The 18,614-nt window shown below is 35.6% G+C and overlaps 3 protein-coding genes across 4 annotated transcripts; 1 reads left to right on the forward strand and 2 right to left on the reverse strand.

The window, feature by feature from the left end:
• Positions 1-1,120: 1,120 nt before the first annotated feature.
• Positions 1,121-14,199, forward strand: LOC122578266. 2 transcript variants are annotated; one of them, XM_043750185.1, is made up of 25 exons: positions 1,121-1,402; positions 2,428-3,086; positions 3,172-3,296; positions 3,777-3,871; positions 3,976-4,191; positions 4,745-4,835; positions 5,467-5,518; positions 6,323-6,388; positions 8,095-8,246; positions 8,428-8,498; positions 8,607-8,801; positions 9,251-9,289; positions 9,384-9,491; positions 9,619-9,708; positions 9,808-9,883; positions 10,500-10,596; positions 10,790-10,859; positions 11,228-11,404; positions 11,485-11,607; positions 12,270-12,353; positions 12,468-12,652; positions 13,031-13,169; positions 13,251-13,310; positions 13,724-13,795; positions 13,870-14,199. In XM_043750185.1, the coding sequence occupies exons 2-25, from the start codon at positions 2,518-2,520 to the stop codon at positions 13,975-13,977; spliced, it is 3,060 nt and encodes a 1,019-aa protein (XP_043606120.1). In that variant the 5' UTR covers positions 1,121-1,402; positions 2,428-2,517; the 3' UTR covers positions 13,978-14,199. The 2 variants fall into 2 exon arrangements, with proteins under 2 accessions (XP_043606120.1, XP_043606121.1); XM_043750186.1 differs by lacking the exon at positions 6,323-6,388 and having other exon boundaries at positions 1,122-1,402.
• Positions 14,200-14,537: 338 nt separating this feature from the next.
• LOC122578625 lies at positions 14,538-16,330 on the reverse strand. Its single transcript, XM_043750622.1, has one exon. The coding sequence runs from the start codon at positions 16,265-16,267 to the stop codon at positions 14,774-14,776; it is 1,494 nt and encodes a 497-aa protein (XP_043606557.1). The 5' UTR covers positions 16,268-16,330; the 3' UTR covers positions 14,538-14,773.
• Positions 16,331-16,532: 202 nt separating this feature from the next.
• Positions 16,533-18,171, reverse strand: LOC122578626. Its single transcript, XM_043750623.1, has one exon. The coding sequence runs from the start codon at positions 18,143-18,145 to the stop codon at positions 16,784-16,786; it is 1,362 nt and encodes a 453-aa protein (XP_043606558.1). The 5' UTR covers positions 18,146-18,171; the 3' UTR covers positions 16,533-16,783.
• Between the last annotated feature and the right edge of the window lie 443 nt (positions 18,172-18,614).

The raw sequence follows: 18,614 nt of genomic DNA on the forward strand, positions 1-18,614 counted from the left end.
TCAAGTTGCTTACATACAATACACATAACTTTAGTTTTTTCCTACTATAGACATTCGGTCAAAGATAGTTACATTCCTGGAAATTAATCCCTAAAATAAATAGAACGAAAAATCAACTTAAAACATATACATAATATATGTATAAAATTTCATTAAAAAAATGTATTTCATCATTTTATGTGTACAAGTCAATTGGTTAAAAGGTGATATATGACTATATGAGTGATATTGACACATGTTACAGTGTGTTACCTACACTGCCGACTTAATAGTAGTTAAGGGGTAAGCGACTGCTTTGGATCTCCATTTTCTTGGGCCTCTATATTTTATTGAATGAGCTTAATATTATGGATATTTGGGCTAGTTTTATTATAAGAAAAAGGAAAATTGTACAGCAAACATAGACCAACGATGTCATTGCCTTTTCACATTATTTAGGTATCTTTGTTTTTTCTTTTGCTTTCTTTGTATGGTAACGAACTAAACCTTCAAAATAAATCTCGTTTAAGGCCTCAAAAGATCTTGAGCCGACACTGATTCGTCATAATAAAGTAAAGCTATTTAGGTAAATTAATACACAAAAAGCTTGGAGCTTTTATGAAATGCTACGTCTATCATTGTTTACGTACAAAATTTTTCATCACGCTTAAAAAACTTGAAGCATTTTTTTTTTTACCAAACAAGGTTTTTTTTGTTAAATATAAGTTTTTTTTCTTAAAAGGTAAAACTTGAAACTCATAAAAACTCACCCTATCATACAAATGCATGAAGAGAAAAGAAAGCTTATACCGAATGATAAAAAAAAAAGTCAAATAACCTAACCAATATGATATTGAACAATAGAAAAATCATATCATATAGTTTAACAGATGTAAGACTCCTTTTTTATGTACGGAGTAAAACATTTCGAAATTCTAACATAGAACGATAGAAATCTAATAAAAAAAGTTCTCAAGATTCATAAACCATCTTTTCAAAGATTATGCACAAACATTTTTCAAAGGTTTCACACTCTTTAGTCTATCTAAAACACTCCGTGCCATTGGCAGTTTGGCACTAGTCTAGAACCAACCAACCAACCCACCCGCCACCAAAACAAAACTTGCGCCACAACCCAACCCAACACAACAACACAAACCTCTATCTTCTTCCATACCTTTTAACTTAGGTTAAACACATACACACATCAATTCAAGAAAACACAACACAAATCAGTTTCATCCTTTATTTATTTTTATCTTTTGTTTTTTCCGATAGTGAAGGGCAGATCCCTTTACACCCCCTTAATAACCACCCCACCTTTCCCTCATTCTCTTTCAATACTTTCATACCTCACTTCACATAATAAATAATAATAAAGTTTTATACTTTTTGTTCTGATGCATAGATACATGAATTAAAGGTTTGTTTTCTTTTACATATGTATATGTTATATGCTATATTTAATATTTTTATTTATTATGGGATGTTAATGTTAATGCCCATGTCAGCTAATGCGATTTCTTTCAAGAAATATAGTTTTTGATTTTTAGGACCTTTTGAAATTTGAACATTGTAATTTATATGCAAAATTGATATGGGTGTTTAAGAGTTCTTTGCCTTGACATTGTAATATGCAATAAAAATCATTTCTTGATAGGATTTGAAGCTAAGAAATGAACTCACGTGATGTTTTATTGTGTTTGGGATTATTCGGTGTCTTTTTTTGTATAATCTTTTCAAAGTTAGAAGTTTGTTACTCATTGGTTTTATTTATGTGTTATAAATAATATCCTTAATGTATATATCCTCACTGTAAGCTGACGAAAAGACCCCATCTTTGATTTTTGTTTTAGGGCTCATAAAAGTTTCCCTGTAGACAAACTAAGCCACTACTAGGATAATGTTTTATTTATTAATTGAGTTTTAGTGTTTAATATCTGAATGGCTTACTGGTGTAGTACTAGAGCTAAGGGGTTTTGGATGTGGATTTTGAAAGTGACTGTGTGATATTGAATTATCGGATTATAGAGCAACTTTACCTCAACGAGCTGTAAAAATAGTGTTTGGACATGTTTATGCTACATAGTGATCAAATGTTTTGAGTGTTTGACAATATTTGAGGAACCATTAATCAATAGAGAATGCCCGTAAAATGACAACTTTGTGTATACAATACATTTTGTTAAATGGGAAGTTGCTAAACTGAATTATGTGTTTTACTTTATCTTTAGATAGTAAGTTAATCGCAGCTGGCAATCGAGTATCCTTAACTTCTAGTTGAGAAAGATGTCGAATTTGTTAATCCATACATTATAATCAATATAATCGACAGTGAATTTTAACACTCCCATGACGTAGTACTTTTGGAAGTTTACTTCTTGATCTTCTTTGTATGATATGCATACCCAATTAACTTTTATTTTTTGTTTTGCTGTTTTTTTTTAGAAACAATTTCAGAAAGTAGTCTGGGTTAGTAAGTGTATTGCTGGGAACCGTTCCCATCTTTTTAATTTATACAAAGTGTGCGAGACTCTAATGAATTCAGTAAGACTAAAGTACAAGAATAGAAGATGGGATCTCTTGTTTCAACCATGCAGATATTTGATTGGTTTAAATAATCCTGATAGAACCTGTTATCGGTCGTTAAGCCGTTCCACTGTTGAAACAAACCGGTTGACTGGGAATGCTGTTTTTAGAAGGCATCTATCAAAGTCTCCAACTTTTTCTGGCTCTAATTCGACAAGGTTGCTAGCGGGTTCATATGCAAATTCTAGTGGTTCTTTTCGGTTTTATAGTTCAGAGGGTGATGGAAGAAATGCAAGTGGAGATAAACATGTGCCCTTGAAAGATGCGTCCAAAACCGACGAGGGCAGTATTGCTAAAGAAAGTATAAAGGTGGAAGTGAATCACCATGATGCACATGCTCGTTTAGGAGAGCAAGATCAGAAAGAATGGCTTATAAATGAGAAATTGGCAATTGAAAGTAAAAGGAAAGAATCACCTTTTTTAACCAAACGACAAAGATTCAAAAATGAGTTTGTAAGGAGAATTATTCCGTGGGAGAAACAAACGGTTTCATGGGACACATTTCCTTATTATATACAGTAAGCACTAGAAGCCTTTGTTTTACGGTTTTACTTTTTGTTGTCATATATTTTGCTTTCTTGCTGCTAAGTTGTTTTATTACAGTGAGCAATCTAAGAATCTTTTAGTGGAATGTGCTGCTTCTCATTTAAAAAACAAGAAGTTTACTACTGCATATGGTTCGAGGCTAGATTCTTCAAGTGGGAGAATATTGCTTCAGAGTGTACCAGGTATAGACCACTAAATTTTGCTACTTAAAAAGGGGTCAATTTGGGTTGTATGTTATCCAACAGGTCTAATGGGTAAAACTTAAAGAGTTGAATGAAAAATGGAATGTTTAAATGGGCTGAACGTGGCAAAAAGTATATTCAGTTGCTTACAAACACTTAAACTGCTTTGTTAAAAACCTTAGATCTTTATTCCAATAGCAAAGGTCTTATAAATATATACAATACATCAGCTATCTTAAAAATAAAATATTTTCAAAAATGTGCGGGTGGTCAATCCAACTGGAGTGGCTCTGTTTATTCTTACAACCTGCCTGACCCATATATTTTCCCACCTACAGGATCATCCTTTCTAGAGTGGCAATGCTCAACTTGGGTTGAGACATTAACCAGCCTCACTGACCCACCCATTTTCTTTAGTGAATTTCTAGATCTGTATGAATGATTGTATACTTTTATCAATTGATGGTTTTGATGATGCAGGCACCGAGCTTTATCGAGAGAGATTCGTTAGAGCACTTGCACAGGATTTACAAGTTCCATTATTGATTCTTGACAGCAATGTTTTAGCTCCTTATGTAAGTTCAATATTAGGTATTTCATTTAGCCATTTTAGGAATCTGCCAACTATTTCTGAACCTCATGGTTCTTGAATTTCTTTTTATAAATAATATTATTGCAGGATTTTGGTGAAGATAACTCAGAAAACGAGTCAGACGATGAACATGGAGAATCAGGTGAAGAGGTTACTTCAGAATCCGAAATTGAAGACGAGGCAAGTAATGAAGAAGATTGGACTAGCAGTGGTGAGTCTAAATCAGATGATGAGGACATGGAGGCGCGGGCAACTGCAGCCTTAAAAAAGCTTGTTCCTGGGAACCTTGAAGATTTTGCAAAGGTAATTCCCTTATGGACGCGTGCTTTTACAAAAGTTATGTGATGTTGAATACTTGGAATCATAGAATTGGTTCATCAGTTCTTATACTACCGGACATAGAAAATAGGTTTCGATGTGCGTCTGGTGTTTGAAGGTGTGATATCTAAATCAAGTTTTTGTCTGTTTGAAAAATCTGATTATTTAAGAATCTATAGATAAAGTGGTCAAAGAGGAGGTTTTTGTGAAAAGAAGTTTAGACTGTTTTTGAAATGAAAATGTAAAAAAGTAATTTTATTATATAAACTGATTATTGCTTCTTCAAGTTGCATGAACCAGATTGTCAGCTCTAAGTTAGAAACGCAAACAGTAGTAGCCAAACACCCCAATTTGTTCCGAACTGTTCACTTAAGAAATGTATAAATAACTTAATCATGTGTTCTCAACTGTGAGAAGTATGCTGACAAAGTTAAAATGAAGTTATGAACTTTGTTATGTAACATATGCTGCAGTGAAAATGCATCTAATGTATATGCACTTTCTTACTTGTTTTGCACTTATATTCTAACTATAACAGAACATCGCCGTTGTTGGGGAGATTTCCTCTGAATCTTCAAAGGAGGAGGAGGCAGAGTCTTCTGAGGAAGCAAAGGAGCAATTAAAGAAAGGTAGTTTCTATGTGACCACATGACCTAAATATTCCATTAAGTTATATATACATATATATTATATAGGGGGACAATCAAATAAGAACAGTCTTAAAATAAGAAAACGGTGAGAACACTTAAAAACTACATTTTGATGCATTAAAACTCCATAAAACTAACATAGTGTATAACTAATTATCATTATTTAAGTGTTTCAACAATACATGGATCCGTCAAAATCGAGAAAATCATGTTTTTCGTTTTGTGCATTCATCTTGGAATGCATATTCATCAAAATGATGCATTCAACAAAAAACGTGATTTTTTCGATTTTGACGATTTCATGTGCTGTTAAACACTTAAATAATGATAATTAGTTATGCAATATGTTAGTTTTATGGACTTTTAATGCATCAAACTGATGTTTTTAAGTGTTCTCAACGTTCTTATTTTAAAAGTGTTCTTACCAGAGTGTTACCCATATATATATATATATATGTTATTACAGGCGCCTGTTTATGATCAATAACATCTATCCATCCATTCAAATAGAACTTAGTGTATGTCTGTTTGGTTAATACCGATGATACTTATGTTTTTCTTCATATTCTTTTGTGGCGACGGCTAATTATGTTTTGTATACTTCAACCAGGGGATCGTGTGAAGTATGTTGGGAAAGATGTTGTTGTCGAAGAAAATGGCAGGTTAATGTCGTCTGTTATCTCTCATAAGCATTTTTCGATCTCAGTTAGTTGCCTTAGTTACTTTACTTGATATTGCTTGCTATATATATATATATTATTATAAAATATAAATATGGTCACGTAAACTATGTTTATGATTATCTCAATAGAATCTCTGCTTGATGCTTTATGTGAGGTTTCTTTCTTACATAATTTTGTTGTATGGTCTTACTTGTCTCGTTGATTGTGACAACATACCTGTACTTGTATGATCTTGGTTATGATTTACAAACATTTAGATTTGCAGTTTCTCTTTCTGGGGGGGGGGGGGGGGGGGGGGGGTTATGCGTGACGTGAATGTAGTTTAGGGGCTGCAAATGCTGTAGTTTAGATGATGGTATTGAGACTGCTCTTGTCTTTATAAATATTGGAATTAGCATGATGATAAGTAGATAAAAAAATCTATCTTGTTGGGTAGGTGTGCCTAGATGGGCTGGTTAAATGGTTTCAGGCTGGAACATGTGTTTCTTATAGGGTTGGGCTGGGTTAGATTGGGTTGACTCTTTATTATTTTTCATTTGTTCTAAGCATACTAAATACACTATAGGTCACTTCTGACTCTATCGATAGTGTTTGCGTACCATTTGGATAAAGTATAAGCCAAGTCAACCCACTTCTAAGTAATAGAGGACATAATTGCCACCTCTGCTACGGATGGGCACATGTCTGTGGTAGTGTATATCTGTTGAAAAACCCTTGAGCCTAAGAGTCCCCTGACAAGCAGTTTAGACTCACACACTTATTTACATATGGAATGCATCACAGGATTAATTTGGGGTCGATAGCAACATCTGATGGAACAACAACTGCATATACCGTTATCTCACGCAGGTGGGTTGGTGGTAAGTCGCATTGAAACACGGAAAAAAACAATTGCTGCCATGTTTCCGTCACTTAAATCACAAAAAAATTGATTTTTGGTGTTCCAATATCATTCCCCCCTTCAAGCATTGTCTTGTATAGAAACAAGTTAAGTTTAGGATCCATTAATTCAGTTCAGTCCCTTTTTTTGTTTCCTTTTTTTTTTAGATTTCCAGGATGCGAGTATAAATGCATGCATATCAAGATTCTAAGATTTAGCGAGAAAATAAAGGGTAGAACATAGAAATCAGAAGTCTGAACTGGTGGCAATAAAAATTACAGATTGGATTTTGCTGAAAAGCAAAATCGAGCATATGAACTCCTGAATAAGTACGAAGTTAAGAAATAATACAAAGGGTGCTGAGATAACAATGAGAAGACCATAAGAAAGTCAGAAAAGACAAGTTGGAAATTACTAAAAAGACTGCTTCTAAAATGAGCAAGTTTCTTTCTATGATAGCGGCCATGCTAGCTGTGTTGGTATAGTATGTTCTGACATGAGACCCCGAAGTAGTTAAGTTTTTAACCAGGATATAGATGGGATGTGTACCGTGGTATCTGGAGAAATTAGCAATATATCTTCTTTAAGGTGGAGCTTTTGATGCAATAAGTACGGAAGACACCTGGACATTAGGGGTCAGGGAGTGTTCGTCCGTTCTTTGCATGGATAATAGTATAATGACATTTAATCAATTGCACTAAGATAGTTATGTCTGCTGACATGATGCTATGCCCCGATTGGGTTAAAACAGATCTTTTTTAATACGACTCGAAATAGGCTGTGTCGGGTTGGGTTCTCCTTTTTGATCAATAGATATTTTGTATTGTTTACAAAAACAATATTACAATCAATAGCAAGATTATTTTTTGAAATAAATGATTTAGGAGGTTGTCTGCACTCAGAATAGTCTTTGGATGGCATTAAATCAGTTTAGATTTCTTTTGTTTCCATCATTTCAGATAAATAACAACCTAAATCGACCCCTTTTGGGCCGGAATTGTCATTTTCAGGCAAACGTGTCATGTCTGTCAGCAGTTTACTTGATTTTATATATTTCTAAGGATATAGTTTTAGTCCACACAAAATAGATTCAGATATAACATGTTCTTGTTTTTTGCATTTCTGGTCTTTCCCACTTTCTATAACTCATAAAACATTATTTAGTTTGAAATCTTATATTTTCTGTTTCCGAAAGAACTCTCTTTACTTGGAGCTTGTATGTTTTGCTCCATATGGTTTATTGTTTTTGTATCATGTGTATCTGCTGGAAGTGGGCCTTTTTTTGTTTTGTTTTGTGCTTCTCTGCTAACGTGGGTTTAGTGATTGATATGTTTGTGATGACAGCAATGCTGTAGAGGTTGGAAGTTTTTCAAACCCTTGTTTATATTTACCTTCTTTTAGGTTATTAAGTTTCGAGTTGTTTAACACAATTGAGTTGATTGAACCTTGTATGCAAGTAATATGTGGAGAGCTTGGTAATAAGCTATTTATGTGACATTTCCAGTAACATGGAACCCTTTCTTTAAGTCTTGCTTCTAATTTGTAATTAAATTAAAGGTTTTTTTTTATTGTACTTTAACTTATTTTGATTTTGTGCACACGTTCACGATTGCAAATAGCTGTTTTTGAGGTATTAGTATTAACTTTATTTCGTTTGGTAATTGTTCTTTCTCAGACCTTTAGCCACTGGTCAACGTGGAGAGATTTATGTGGTTGATGGGGAAAGAGCTGCAGTTATCTTGGACAGGGCGGAAGACAAGACGGATGATGTGAAAGACAATGAGAAAGTTGATGAATCTGCAAACCCATCAGTATACTGGATCTATGGTAAATCATGCACATTAAGGATATTTTATGCTATGGCAAATAGGAGTCACATAACCAAGATTTTTGTAATTGCTATTTTAAGCTTTGAATAAGGAGCATAAAATGTCTATTTTGTAATCCAAGACTCCAAGTCTTTACATTATGATGATTGTGGGGCTGAGGGATTATTGTGGGTTTGCAGTTAAGGATATTGAACGCGATTTTGATACTGAAGCTGAAGACTGGTATATTGCAATGCAGGCATTATCTGAGGTTACATATGCAATTCTTTAGTCTTTATTATGGTTTCAGATTAAAAATCATAAAATGTAATATTTAAAACATTGATTACATTTTTCACTTCTTGCATTATGATTGCAGGTGTTGCGTTCTGAGCAACCTCTTATTGTATATTTCCCAGACTCATCTTTGTGGTTGTCACGGGCTGTTTCTAAGTCAAACCGCAAAGAATTTGTGAATAGGCTTCAGGAAATGTTTGATCAGATTTCAGGACCTGTTGTATTGATATGTGGACAAAACAAAGTCGGTACTGGATCGAAAGAAAAAGAGAAATTTGTAAGTTGAATTTCACTTCATGCTTGCACGTAGAGGTGTAAATTTCAACTTATCTACATAACGGGCCGACTTGGGTTGTACTTTATCTCTAATGGGTAAACTTTTAGTCCTTGGCTAAAAAGAAACCGGACAAATTGGTCGAACTGCTTACATTCTTCTCCAATGTTTACAACTTCTGAAATTATTTCATCTGAAAAAAATTCATATACTTATCTTTTTGATTTAAATAGGAGGGTGAGAAATTGTTGGTCAGTTAACCTGACCTGGTTGACATGTTAACAAAAATACCCACTTTGACTCGCTTGTTTAGCAACCTTCTGTGTGTTCACTTTTTCTGCAGTCAGGGTTTCTATGTGATGCACATTTCTTCTTATTATTATTATTATTTTTTTTTATTTCTTACATTTTTGTTCTTGGTGTTTATGTTTTGTACGTTCTTTTGTCCGCAGACTATGATTCTTCCAAATCTCGGCCGCCTTGCTAAGTTGGTAAACTCTCTGATTCTTCTTTTTTCTAGATATATGTATCAGTTGCTTTTCTTGTTTGAGTTTATTTACTAAACGACACTTTATCTTTCTGCAGCCTCTCTCTTTGAAACGACTCACTGAGGGACTAAAGCCAACGAGAAGGTCAGAGGACGATGATATTTACAAGATATTCACCAATGTTATGTCGCTGCATCCTCCAAAGGTAATTCTATATCTGAAAGGCCAACAAATGGGAAGCTTACTAGAAATCCATTTGTTAGATTCATCAGTTGGTTTCAATGTGTGTAAGATGCGAAGTCAATATCTTTTTTCTGTCGTTTGCCTTCCAGGAGGAAGATCCCCTTAAAGTATTCAATAAACAAATTGATGAAGACAGACAGATTGTTATATCACGAAGTAATATAAATGAACTGCATAAGGTATATATAGTCTTTCATAGTGCCATAATCCCCTGAATACAATAATAGTAATTATGTGATGTTTGTCTGTATGTAACTACATTTGCAAATTTGTTTCAGGTTCTTGAAGAAAACGAGCTGTCTTGCGTGGATCTGTTGCATGTAAACACCGACGGGGTGATACTGACAACAAAGAGTAAGATCCTTGTATTGTCATATTATGCCTTGTGTGTAAAGTTAGTGCATTATCATCTTAATTGTCATTCCGTACTTTAATAATTATTGATTGTTCAAGTTCCAGAACTAGGAAAAAATAATTTTACTTATAAACGGGACAGGTGGTACATGGCTGATATTTGGATTTGCATTTTGAAACTGGGTTTAACCATCTGATTTTGTAGGGATCGAATGATCAGTTCTGGGTAACTGTTCAAATCCAGAACTGATGATCAACGGACAACACAAAAGGACCTAGTTACCCCTTCTTTTAATCTTCAATAGAAGACTTGTTTACCTAAGCATATCATCTTGTTTCACAATTATTGTTGCTATTTACACTTTGATTTTTCAAGTAATCAGAATTTGCTACACCAAGCATCATGATGCTAAGCACATGATCCCTTATAGGATTACATATAATAAGAGTTGAATAAACTATACAGAGTCACATGTATTTTGAGCTTTCTGAAAATCAAGGAATGCACCGACGATAAATTGATGGATAACACTTTGTATATGTCATAATGAAATGAAGATTTAAGTTCTCGAATAGTTTTAATGTTTTTTTCTTGGAATTTCTTTTGAATATGCAGAAGCTGAGAATGTTGTTGGGTGGGCTAAAAATCATTACTTATCCATTTGTGACCTTCCTTCCGTGAAGTCAGATAGATTGAATTTGCCCCGTGAAAGGTATTGATTCTTTGACTAATGTATGGTCAGTTGGTTATGCCATTTTACTCTTGCAGTCTTGCTTTTTCTGCTCCCATTCCTTGATACCATGATCATATAATCAAAGATGGAAAATGAAATTGAAGGGGCTAAAGTGTTAAACTTGCATTTTTCTTGAATAATATCTAAGCTGACTAACATTTTGAACATGAAGCCTTGAAGTTGCAATTTTGAGGCTAAGGGAGCATGAATCAATCTCTAAGAAGCCTGCACAAAATCTAAAGGTTCGTCTCTTATTGTTTACTCAAGATGAAATTGTCAACCCATTTAAATGTATAATTATGAATTGGTTGAATGTGTCGAAAGTCGCCTAAATATAGTTATGTAGGTTCACAGAACCTCCCAAGTCCTTTTTTATTGAAAAATTAGATCATTAAAGCAATCTAGTTTTGCAATCACATTTGGTGCAATAAATAGATTATAAAAGACTTTTGGCAAAATACGTGTTTTGGGCCTGACTGAATCTGACTTGACCTCTTTGACCTGCACAACATGACCCGCTTCCGTCCCATCAATTACCATGTACCCGTGTGCGTGCATGCCCTTAACGCAAATTTTCATTTTAATCATGTGCACAATGGATTACTTTCAGAATCTTGCCAAGGATGAGTACGAGAGCAACTTTATTTCATCGGTTGTCCCCCCCGGTGAAATTGGTATCAAATTTGATGACATTGGGGCTCTTGAGGATGTAAAGACAGCATTACATGAATTAGCTATTCTTCCAATGAAGAGACCCGAGCTTTTCTCTCGTGGAAATCTGTTGCGGGTACTATGCTTTTTGCGGAGTGTGTTGTATGATCATTTTGTTTTCTACGTGTATAACTAACAAAAGCTAATATATGTCAGCCTTGCAAAGGAATATTGCTTTTCGGGCCTCCTGGAACTGGGAAAACGCTTCTTGCAAAGGCCCTTGCAACTGAAGCAGGAGCCAACTTTATCAGCATAACAGGTTCCACACTTACATCTAAGGTACTTAAAACATCAGGTGTTTGGATTTGGGTTTTTGTAACTAGTTCTGATTGTTGCGGGTTTGTGACTTCAATAATTTGTTTTTTTCCTCCCAATGATCTGTTTTAAATATTCAGATTAGCACCTTTTGCTCATGGTTGTCTAGAATTATAGGGATATTCAATCAGCTAGATACTGGCTGCAATATTATATATCTTTTGAGTATAATAAGTTGACCATCTCACCCCTTCGTTACATTAATATGTGAGTTTTTTACTCCCTTTGTGCAAGAGAGGTATTTTAAGATCATTATATTAATTAGTATAAAAAAATACACGTTACATCCGATTGTCTGATTCTCATTATAATACTGTAATGATTATCATCCAATCCAACGTCTTCTACTGCCTGTTTTACCGCACCTGGTCTCATTCAGATTGTATAATTATTATCATAATGTAGACACTTAAAACACTCATCCAAGCACATGCATATATTCCGTTCCGACATCTAAGACATTTTTACCAAACACGTATTGTGATGGAACATTGTGAAACATGTATTAAATGATTACATGGAGTATACATTGTGCTTGTTTCACGCATGTGATATTTTTCCTGTTCGTGCAAAAGAATGATTCCTCTATGGATGACAGGTTTTGATTTTTTTGTTTTTGTATGCAGTGGTTTGGTGATGCCGAAAAACTTACGAAGGCTCTCTTCTCATTTGCCAGCAAGTTGGCCCCTGTAATTGTTTTTGTTGATGAGGTGGTCTACTTTCTATGTCAAATACAGTGCACAATCATGAATACCAGTTGTAAATGTATATGATCTTATGTTATTATCAATTTAGTTAGATATTTTTTGGTGTATGGTAAACAGGTTGATAGTTTACTTGGTGCCCGTGGAGGAGGCTTTGAGCATGAGGCCACCAGAAGAATGCGAAACGAGTTTATGGCAGCGTGGGATGGACTGAGATCTAAAGATAGTCAGCGGATTCTCATTCTTGGTGCCACAAATCGACCGTTTGATCTTGATGATGCCGTGATCCGTCGGTTACCACGAAGGTTAGTCGATATTAAAGAATGCGTGGTAGTTTCTAGGGGTAACAATTTTGGCTCATATACTTGTGAGTGAACTGACCCGGGTTACATTTCTAATGGGTCAGTACATTTTAGAGCATAAAACTAGATCAATATATTAAAATGCTAGATAGCTGTTGAGTTAAATATATTTTTTGTAATCATATTTCAAACGCTACTTTATTTAAATTGTTGGAGTTAGACGAAAGTGTTTTTGGTCAATCAACCCATTTTGTACCAGAGATTTGTTTTGAACCAAACCGCCAGTCCCCCATTTTGCTGTGTGTAAATGTAGTATTCTATGATCAATAAGAAAAACCCACTCGACCAAATGGTTTAATACCTACCGGTACTGGTTTATAGAATATACGTGGACTTGCCGGATGCTGACAATAGATTGAAGATACTGAAAATATTTCTTGCTCAAGAGAACATTGAACCTGATTTTGATGTACGAAGTCTTGCAAACGCAACAGAAGGATATTCCGGAAGTGATTTAAAGGTAATCTTATTTGTGACTGATCTAATTTTCTGTGCCTTGATCACGTTTTAATCTTCTTATTTATTTTTTTTGTCTTTGCAGAATCTTTGTATTGCTGCGGCATATAGACCTGTTCAAGAACTTCTAGATCAAGAAAAGAAGGTAAGCTTCCTTCAGCCTAATTAGTAACTAACTCATCATTGTGCTTGTATTGTTGTTTGAGATCCTCTAAAGTTGTTATCAACTTTCCTAGTAAAGTTGGTGATCTTGACCTTTGGGCTAAAATTATGGAGATTTAAAGATGATTTCTTAATCTTGACCTTTAATTTTAATCAAAGGGTCAAGATGATTTCAACTTTACTAGTAAAGTTGGAAATAACTTTAGGAGATCCTCATCCATTTCTTTAATGGGTACCAATTCTAAATAGTTGCTTGTAGATCCTATTTTCATGTGTCTTTGACGCTTGGTTTGTACAATATAAATATGTGCATGCGTCTATTCAGAAAATTGGGTAACACATGATATTTTTATATTGGTACCATTTTGTCATATAAATAAGCCTGTTTTGTTGCAGGGAAGTAAACATGATACGGCTCCAGTACTAAGACCGCTCAATTTGGATGATTTTATTCAATCTAAAGCCAAGGTAGATTTTATAGATTTTTTTATTTGTTCTTGTTTGTTTGTTACTTGTACTATCTTCTAACATGAAATTCATAGGTGGGGCCATCGGTGGCTTATGATGCCGCAAGCATGAACGAACTTAGGAAATGGAACGAGCAATATGGAGAAGGTGGAAGCAGGAGAAAATCACCCTTTGGCTTCTGATTCTACCATCAGTCGCAGTTTTGTTCGTCACTTCTATAGATAGAAGATAATTAGCTAGTAACCTTAGCAGCTGAAATCTTTGTACTTGTTATTAATGGGAGAGTTGTCCCTGGTCACGATGTAATGTATTACGACCTGTACAAGATTATAGATAGTGGCTGATACAAACGTTCCTAGATTTTTTGTCCCATTTATATCTCATAAGAGTTTACCTTGACTAGACATGGGTATACAGTTTAAGTAGCATTTTTAGTACTGTAATAGCTTTTATTTATCTGAAAGGGCCTTTAAACCAGGCGATTATCGACGTGACAAACAAACGGTTGCAGGTTCTAACAAGTTTTAAGGGATTCAACGAAAACACAAATTTAATAATACCATTTCAAACTGGGTGGTGGTTTATTAAGTCATTATATATGTAAAAGATATTGTTCCATCATGATATCCACCTACCCTTGGCCCTTCCTTCTCCTAATTTTTATATTTTACTATCACAAAGTCAATATATATGTAAAAAGAAAAGTACCGTATCATCAAATTCATCATGTCACCATCCCACTATTTCATTTTTTTTTTCCAAACTAGTTACTTTTGCCTTCAACAAGTCATTGTGTATTAAGAGGAACAAAAAGGATTGAAGCTCAACTTATGTAAGGTAAAGTAAATAATGATTAGAAACTGAGTGCATGATTACTTAGAAATATCATGTTATTTAGAACTAATGAGAATCAGATGCGGGCAGTATGCAGCTATGGCTAGCTTTTGGTATAATATAGCTGCAAAGTGATTTTAAGCCCTATCGAACAAGTCCCAGATTGAGGATTCCCCAAGTAGTCTGTGGCCATGATTTCTCCTTGGCTTTCATGATCAATACTCTACACCATGCAATCCAGCTTTCCCATGACATCCTCTTATCCCATGGACTTCCCCATTCCAAAAGAAGCCTCAACCCTTCTTCACCCTCTTTTTCGGCCTCTTCAAACTTCTCTTGGCTCAAATAAATCTGACTTAAAACCACGTGTGGCTCGCCAACAAATGGGTTCTTCTCTGTACTTATTTTTAGCATCTCTGCACACTTATCTAATCCTATCTTGGATGCATCACAAACACTTTCCCAGTACAAATCCCTTGCTTCTATCTGATCCTTGGCACTCAATACTTTGGTGCAATTTCCAAAAATTGGTGGTGTCACAAGCTCGATTTGTTTATCTCGGTTGTTGATGTCAGCTAATTGTGGATGTTCAATTGAGTACAAATATTCTTCTCGCACGATCAGTGTGTAAATGGCGGCCATTCTTGATATAGAGTTCATCCATAGTCCTGGCTTTCCGTTCCCTGGCCATAATCCAGTTGTATAATCATTTCGAGAAAAGGTCATCATTCCATCTGAATTATCAAACAATACATCCTGAAAACCAAAAAACTGGTCACTGAAATCAGCAATCGTCAAGAGCAAGAAACTGGCTACTACTCTCCTTGACAAACACACATCTTCACCTGTTTTTATATGCTTCAATATGATTCCATCTGCAGGCAAAACTGACTGAAGTTTCTTTCTCCATTCTTCTACATCTCCAGCCTTCATAAATCCTTTCTTTGATTTAATCAATGATGCTTCAGAATCCTTGAGGTGTTGCACAAGCTCGGAATCGTGGGGGTATTTGAACAGCAAATCATCATGGATGAGTTGTTGACGAGGCACGATACAGAACAAATAGATCAACCGCTCGGCCTCCTCACCAACATGTCCACAAACCATGTCACGGCTAGTTGAAGGGTCAAAGATAGCAAGATTAACATAAGAATTAGAGTATGCAGAATGGAAGAGACCACAGAGGCAAACTGTATCTGGTGCACCCCATAGCTTAAGTATGCGGTAGGTGTTGATGAGGTGGTCCAGGAAGCTTCCATGCTTGTGCCAACATTCACCAGCTCCAACGGATTTCAAGACTGCGATGAGAGAAGGTAGATTCACGTCAATGTTCTCAAGCTGTCCACGAAGGAACGGACGGGCTGATTCCAACAGGAACTGCAAATGATTTGTTTGTGCCTCGGTGGTTGACGAAATAATTGATTGGTTTGTTAGATCAGTTGAACTTGGATACGTATTCAGATTTTTCGTTGAACGAGACAGTTGATAGATGCAAAGGGTGCGGGAGAGGGAGGGGGAAGGAAAACGAGCAGGGCAGGAGAAACAGGACGGCTGCTGGTGCAGTTGCCACTTGCAGACATCAGTATAGGAAAGGCGAAAGGGCCTGTGAGGTCTTATTCCATATGCTAACTGCATCATTTTCTTTGAGAGATATAAGAATGGCACAAGGGAAAGCTTGTGGAGTTGCGGTTTTTATAAGGACAACATAACAACCACTTTGACAATTACCAAAAATTCTATCCAATATATGGATTGTAAAAGCCAAAGGTAACAGGTGTCTAAGTTTTCTAATCACACCACCTTTTTATATGTATAATAACAAAGACCATATCAACAAGCTTTAAGATACAGCAAGTGCACAAAGTCAAGAACAGTTATCTATAATAGTGAACCACTGAATTAATTAACAATGAAAAGGAAGATTAAATAGAAATGGATTTGTATCACAGAATTATGCATATTCAGTACTATGGACTAATAAAGCAGAACAAGATTGCTGAAAAGTAATAACTAGTACCATTCTAATTGTTTCTTGAGTGATTCCTTATACATATAAAATCATACAAATGCCAGCATTATTCTACTAATTAAACATATGGCATTTCGTACAAATATATTTAGGTAAACAAACCAACCTTCATACATTGCAAGAGCCTATCGGACGAGCCCCAAGTTAAGGATCCCAAAACCATTATCCGGCCATGATTTCTCTTTGGCTTTCATAACCAAAACTCGACACCAAGATATCCATCCTTCCCATGACATCCTCTTATCCCATGGACTTCCCCATTCCAACAAAAGCCTCAGCCCTTGTTCCCCTTCTTTCTCCGCCTCTTCAAACCGCCCTTTACTCAGATAAATTTGCCCCAAAACCACATGAGGCTCCCCAACATATGGATTCTTCACAACACTCCTTTTCAACGCCTCTTCACATCCATCTAATCCTATCTTTGATACCTCACAAACACCTTCCCAGTACAAATCCCGCGCCTCAATCTGATCTTTCGCACTCACAACCTTTGTACAGTTGTCAAAAATCGGCGGTATCACTAGCTCGATAATTTCATCATCCACGTTAGCTAATTGACCCGATTGACGTCTACGACACAATTCTTCTTCTCTCACAATCAAAGTATAAATGGCACCCATTCGAGATAACGAATTCATCCATAATCCTGGCTTTCCATCACCAGGCCACAAAGCATTTCCCACATCATTTCCTGAAAACTTCAACATCCCGTCCTTATTCTCAAACAAAACATCCTGAAAACCAAACAACTGATCACTAAAATCCGCAATTGTCATTAGCAAAAACGTCGCCACAACTCTCCTGGTCAAAACCACATTTCCCCCTGTTTTTATATGTTTCATCACAATTCCAGTCTCCGGACAAAACGAATTTAACTTCTCCCTCCATTCCTCATAATTTCCGACTCCCAACGACATCGTCCTTTTCGCGTTTCTCAACGAAACCTCTGAATCCTGAACATGTTTCACAAGTTCAGTTTCGTCAGAATACCGACCCAAGAGCTCATTATAAATGAGCTGTTGGCGGTTGACGATACAAAACAAATGTATCAACTTTTCGGCCGCGACACCTACGTGGCCACGTACAGTGTCGCGGCCAGTGGAAGGGTCAAAAATAGCAAGGTTTACGTAAGAATTGGAGTAAGCGGAATGAAATAGGCCGCATAGACATACTGCATCTGGAGCATGCCAGAGTTTTAGTATGCGGTAGATGTCTATGAGGTGGTCCAAAAAGCTGCCATGTTTGTGCCAGCATTCGCCTGCTCCAACGGATTTGAGGACGGCGATGAGGGAAGGGAGGTTGGTGTCGATGGTTTCGAACTCGCCGCGGAGGAAGGGACGGGCGGATTGTAAGATTGTTTGGAGGTTGGGTACTTGTGGTGGGTGATGATGATGATGATCAGAGGTGGTGGTGGTGGTTGATGGCGGCATGCTTTGGTTTGTTGTGAGTGACAGATCCATATGTGGTTCGCTTGTCATCAGATCCATCCATATATATATTTCTACCAATGAACTAATGACACTGTCTTGAAACGACAAGTTTCTCTTTATCAAATAAATTAAATTATAAATTAAAAAATTAGGTCCATCTTTAAGTCTTACAGTATTATCTATTTAAATAGTATTATCTATTTAAATGATACCATATTTGCACGACTTCTAAATCCGATGCAAATACAAATGATGAAAGTTAATATAAAAAGGAGTTACAATGAATAGTCTTTCTTTCTAAAAGAAGTTAGAGAATCCTAATACGACATTAAGTAGTCATTCAAACTCTTCAATACAATTACAATTTTTATACAAATACCCAATTACAAACCCACAATGTAATTAATTATCTATCAATAAACTAAAACAAAATTATAACCTCTATCAAAAATCATATCTGTAAAAGGTTTACAACTATATTACTTTCACATTAACATATTAAATGCTAAAATCTTATTATTTATTT

Source organism: Erigeron canadensis, chromosome 8 (assembly GCF_010389155.1).
Source record: "Erigeron canadensis isolate Cc75 chromosome 8, C_canadensis_v1, whole genome shotgun sequence".
Taxonomy (NCBI): domain Eukaryota; kingdom Viridiplantae; phylum Streptophyta; class Magnoliopsida; order Asterales; family Asteraceae; genus Erigeron; species Erigeron canadensis.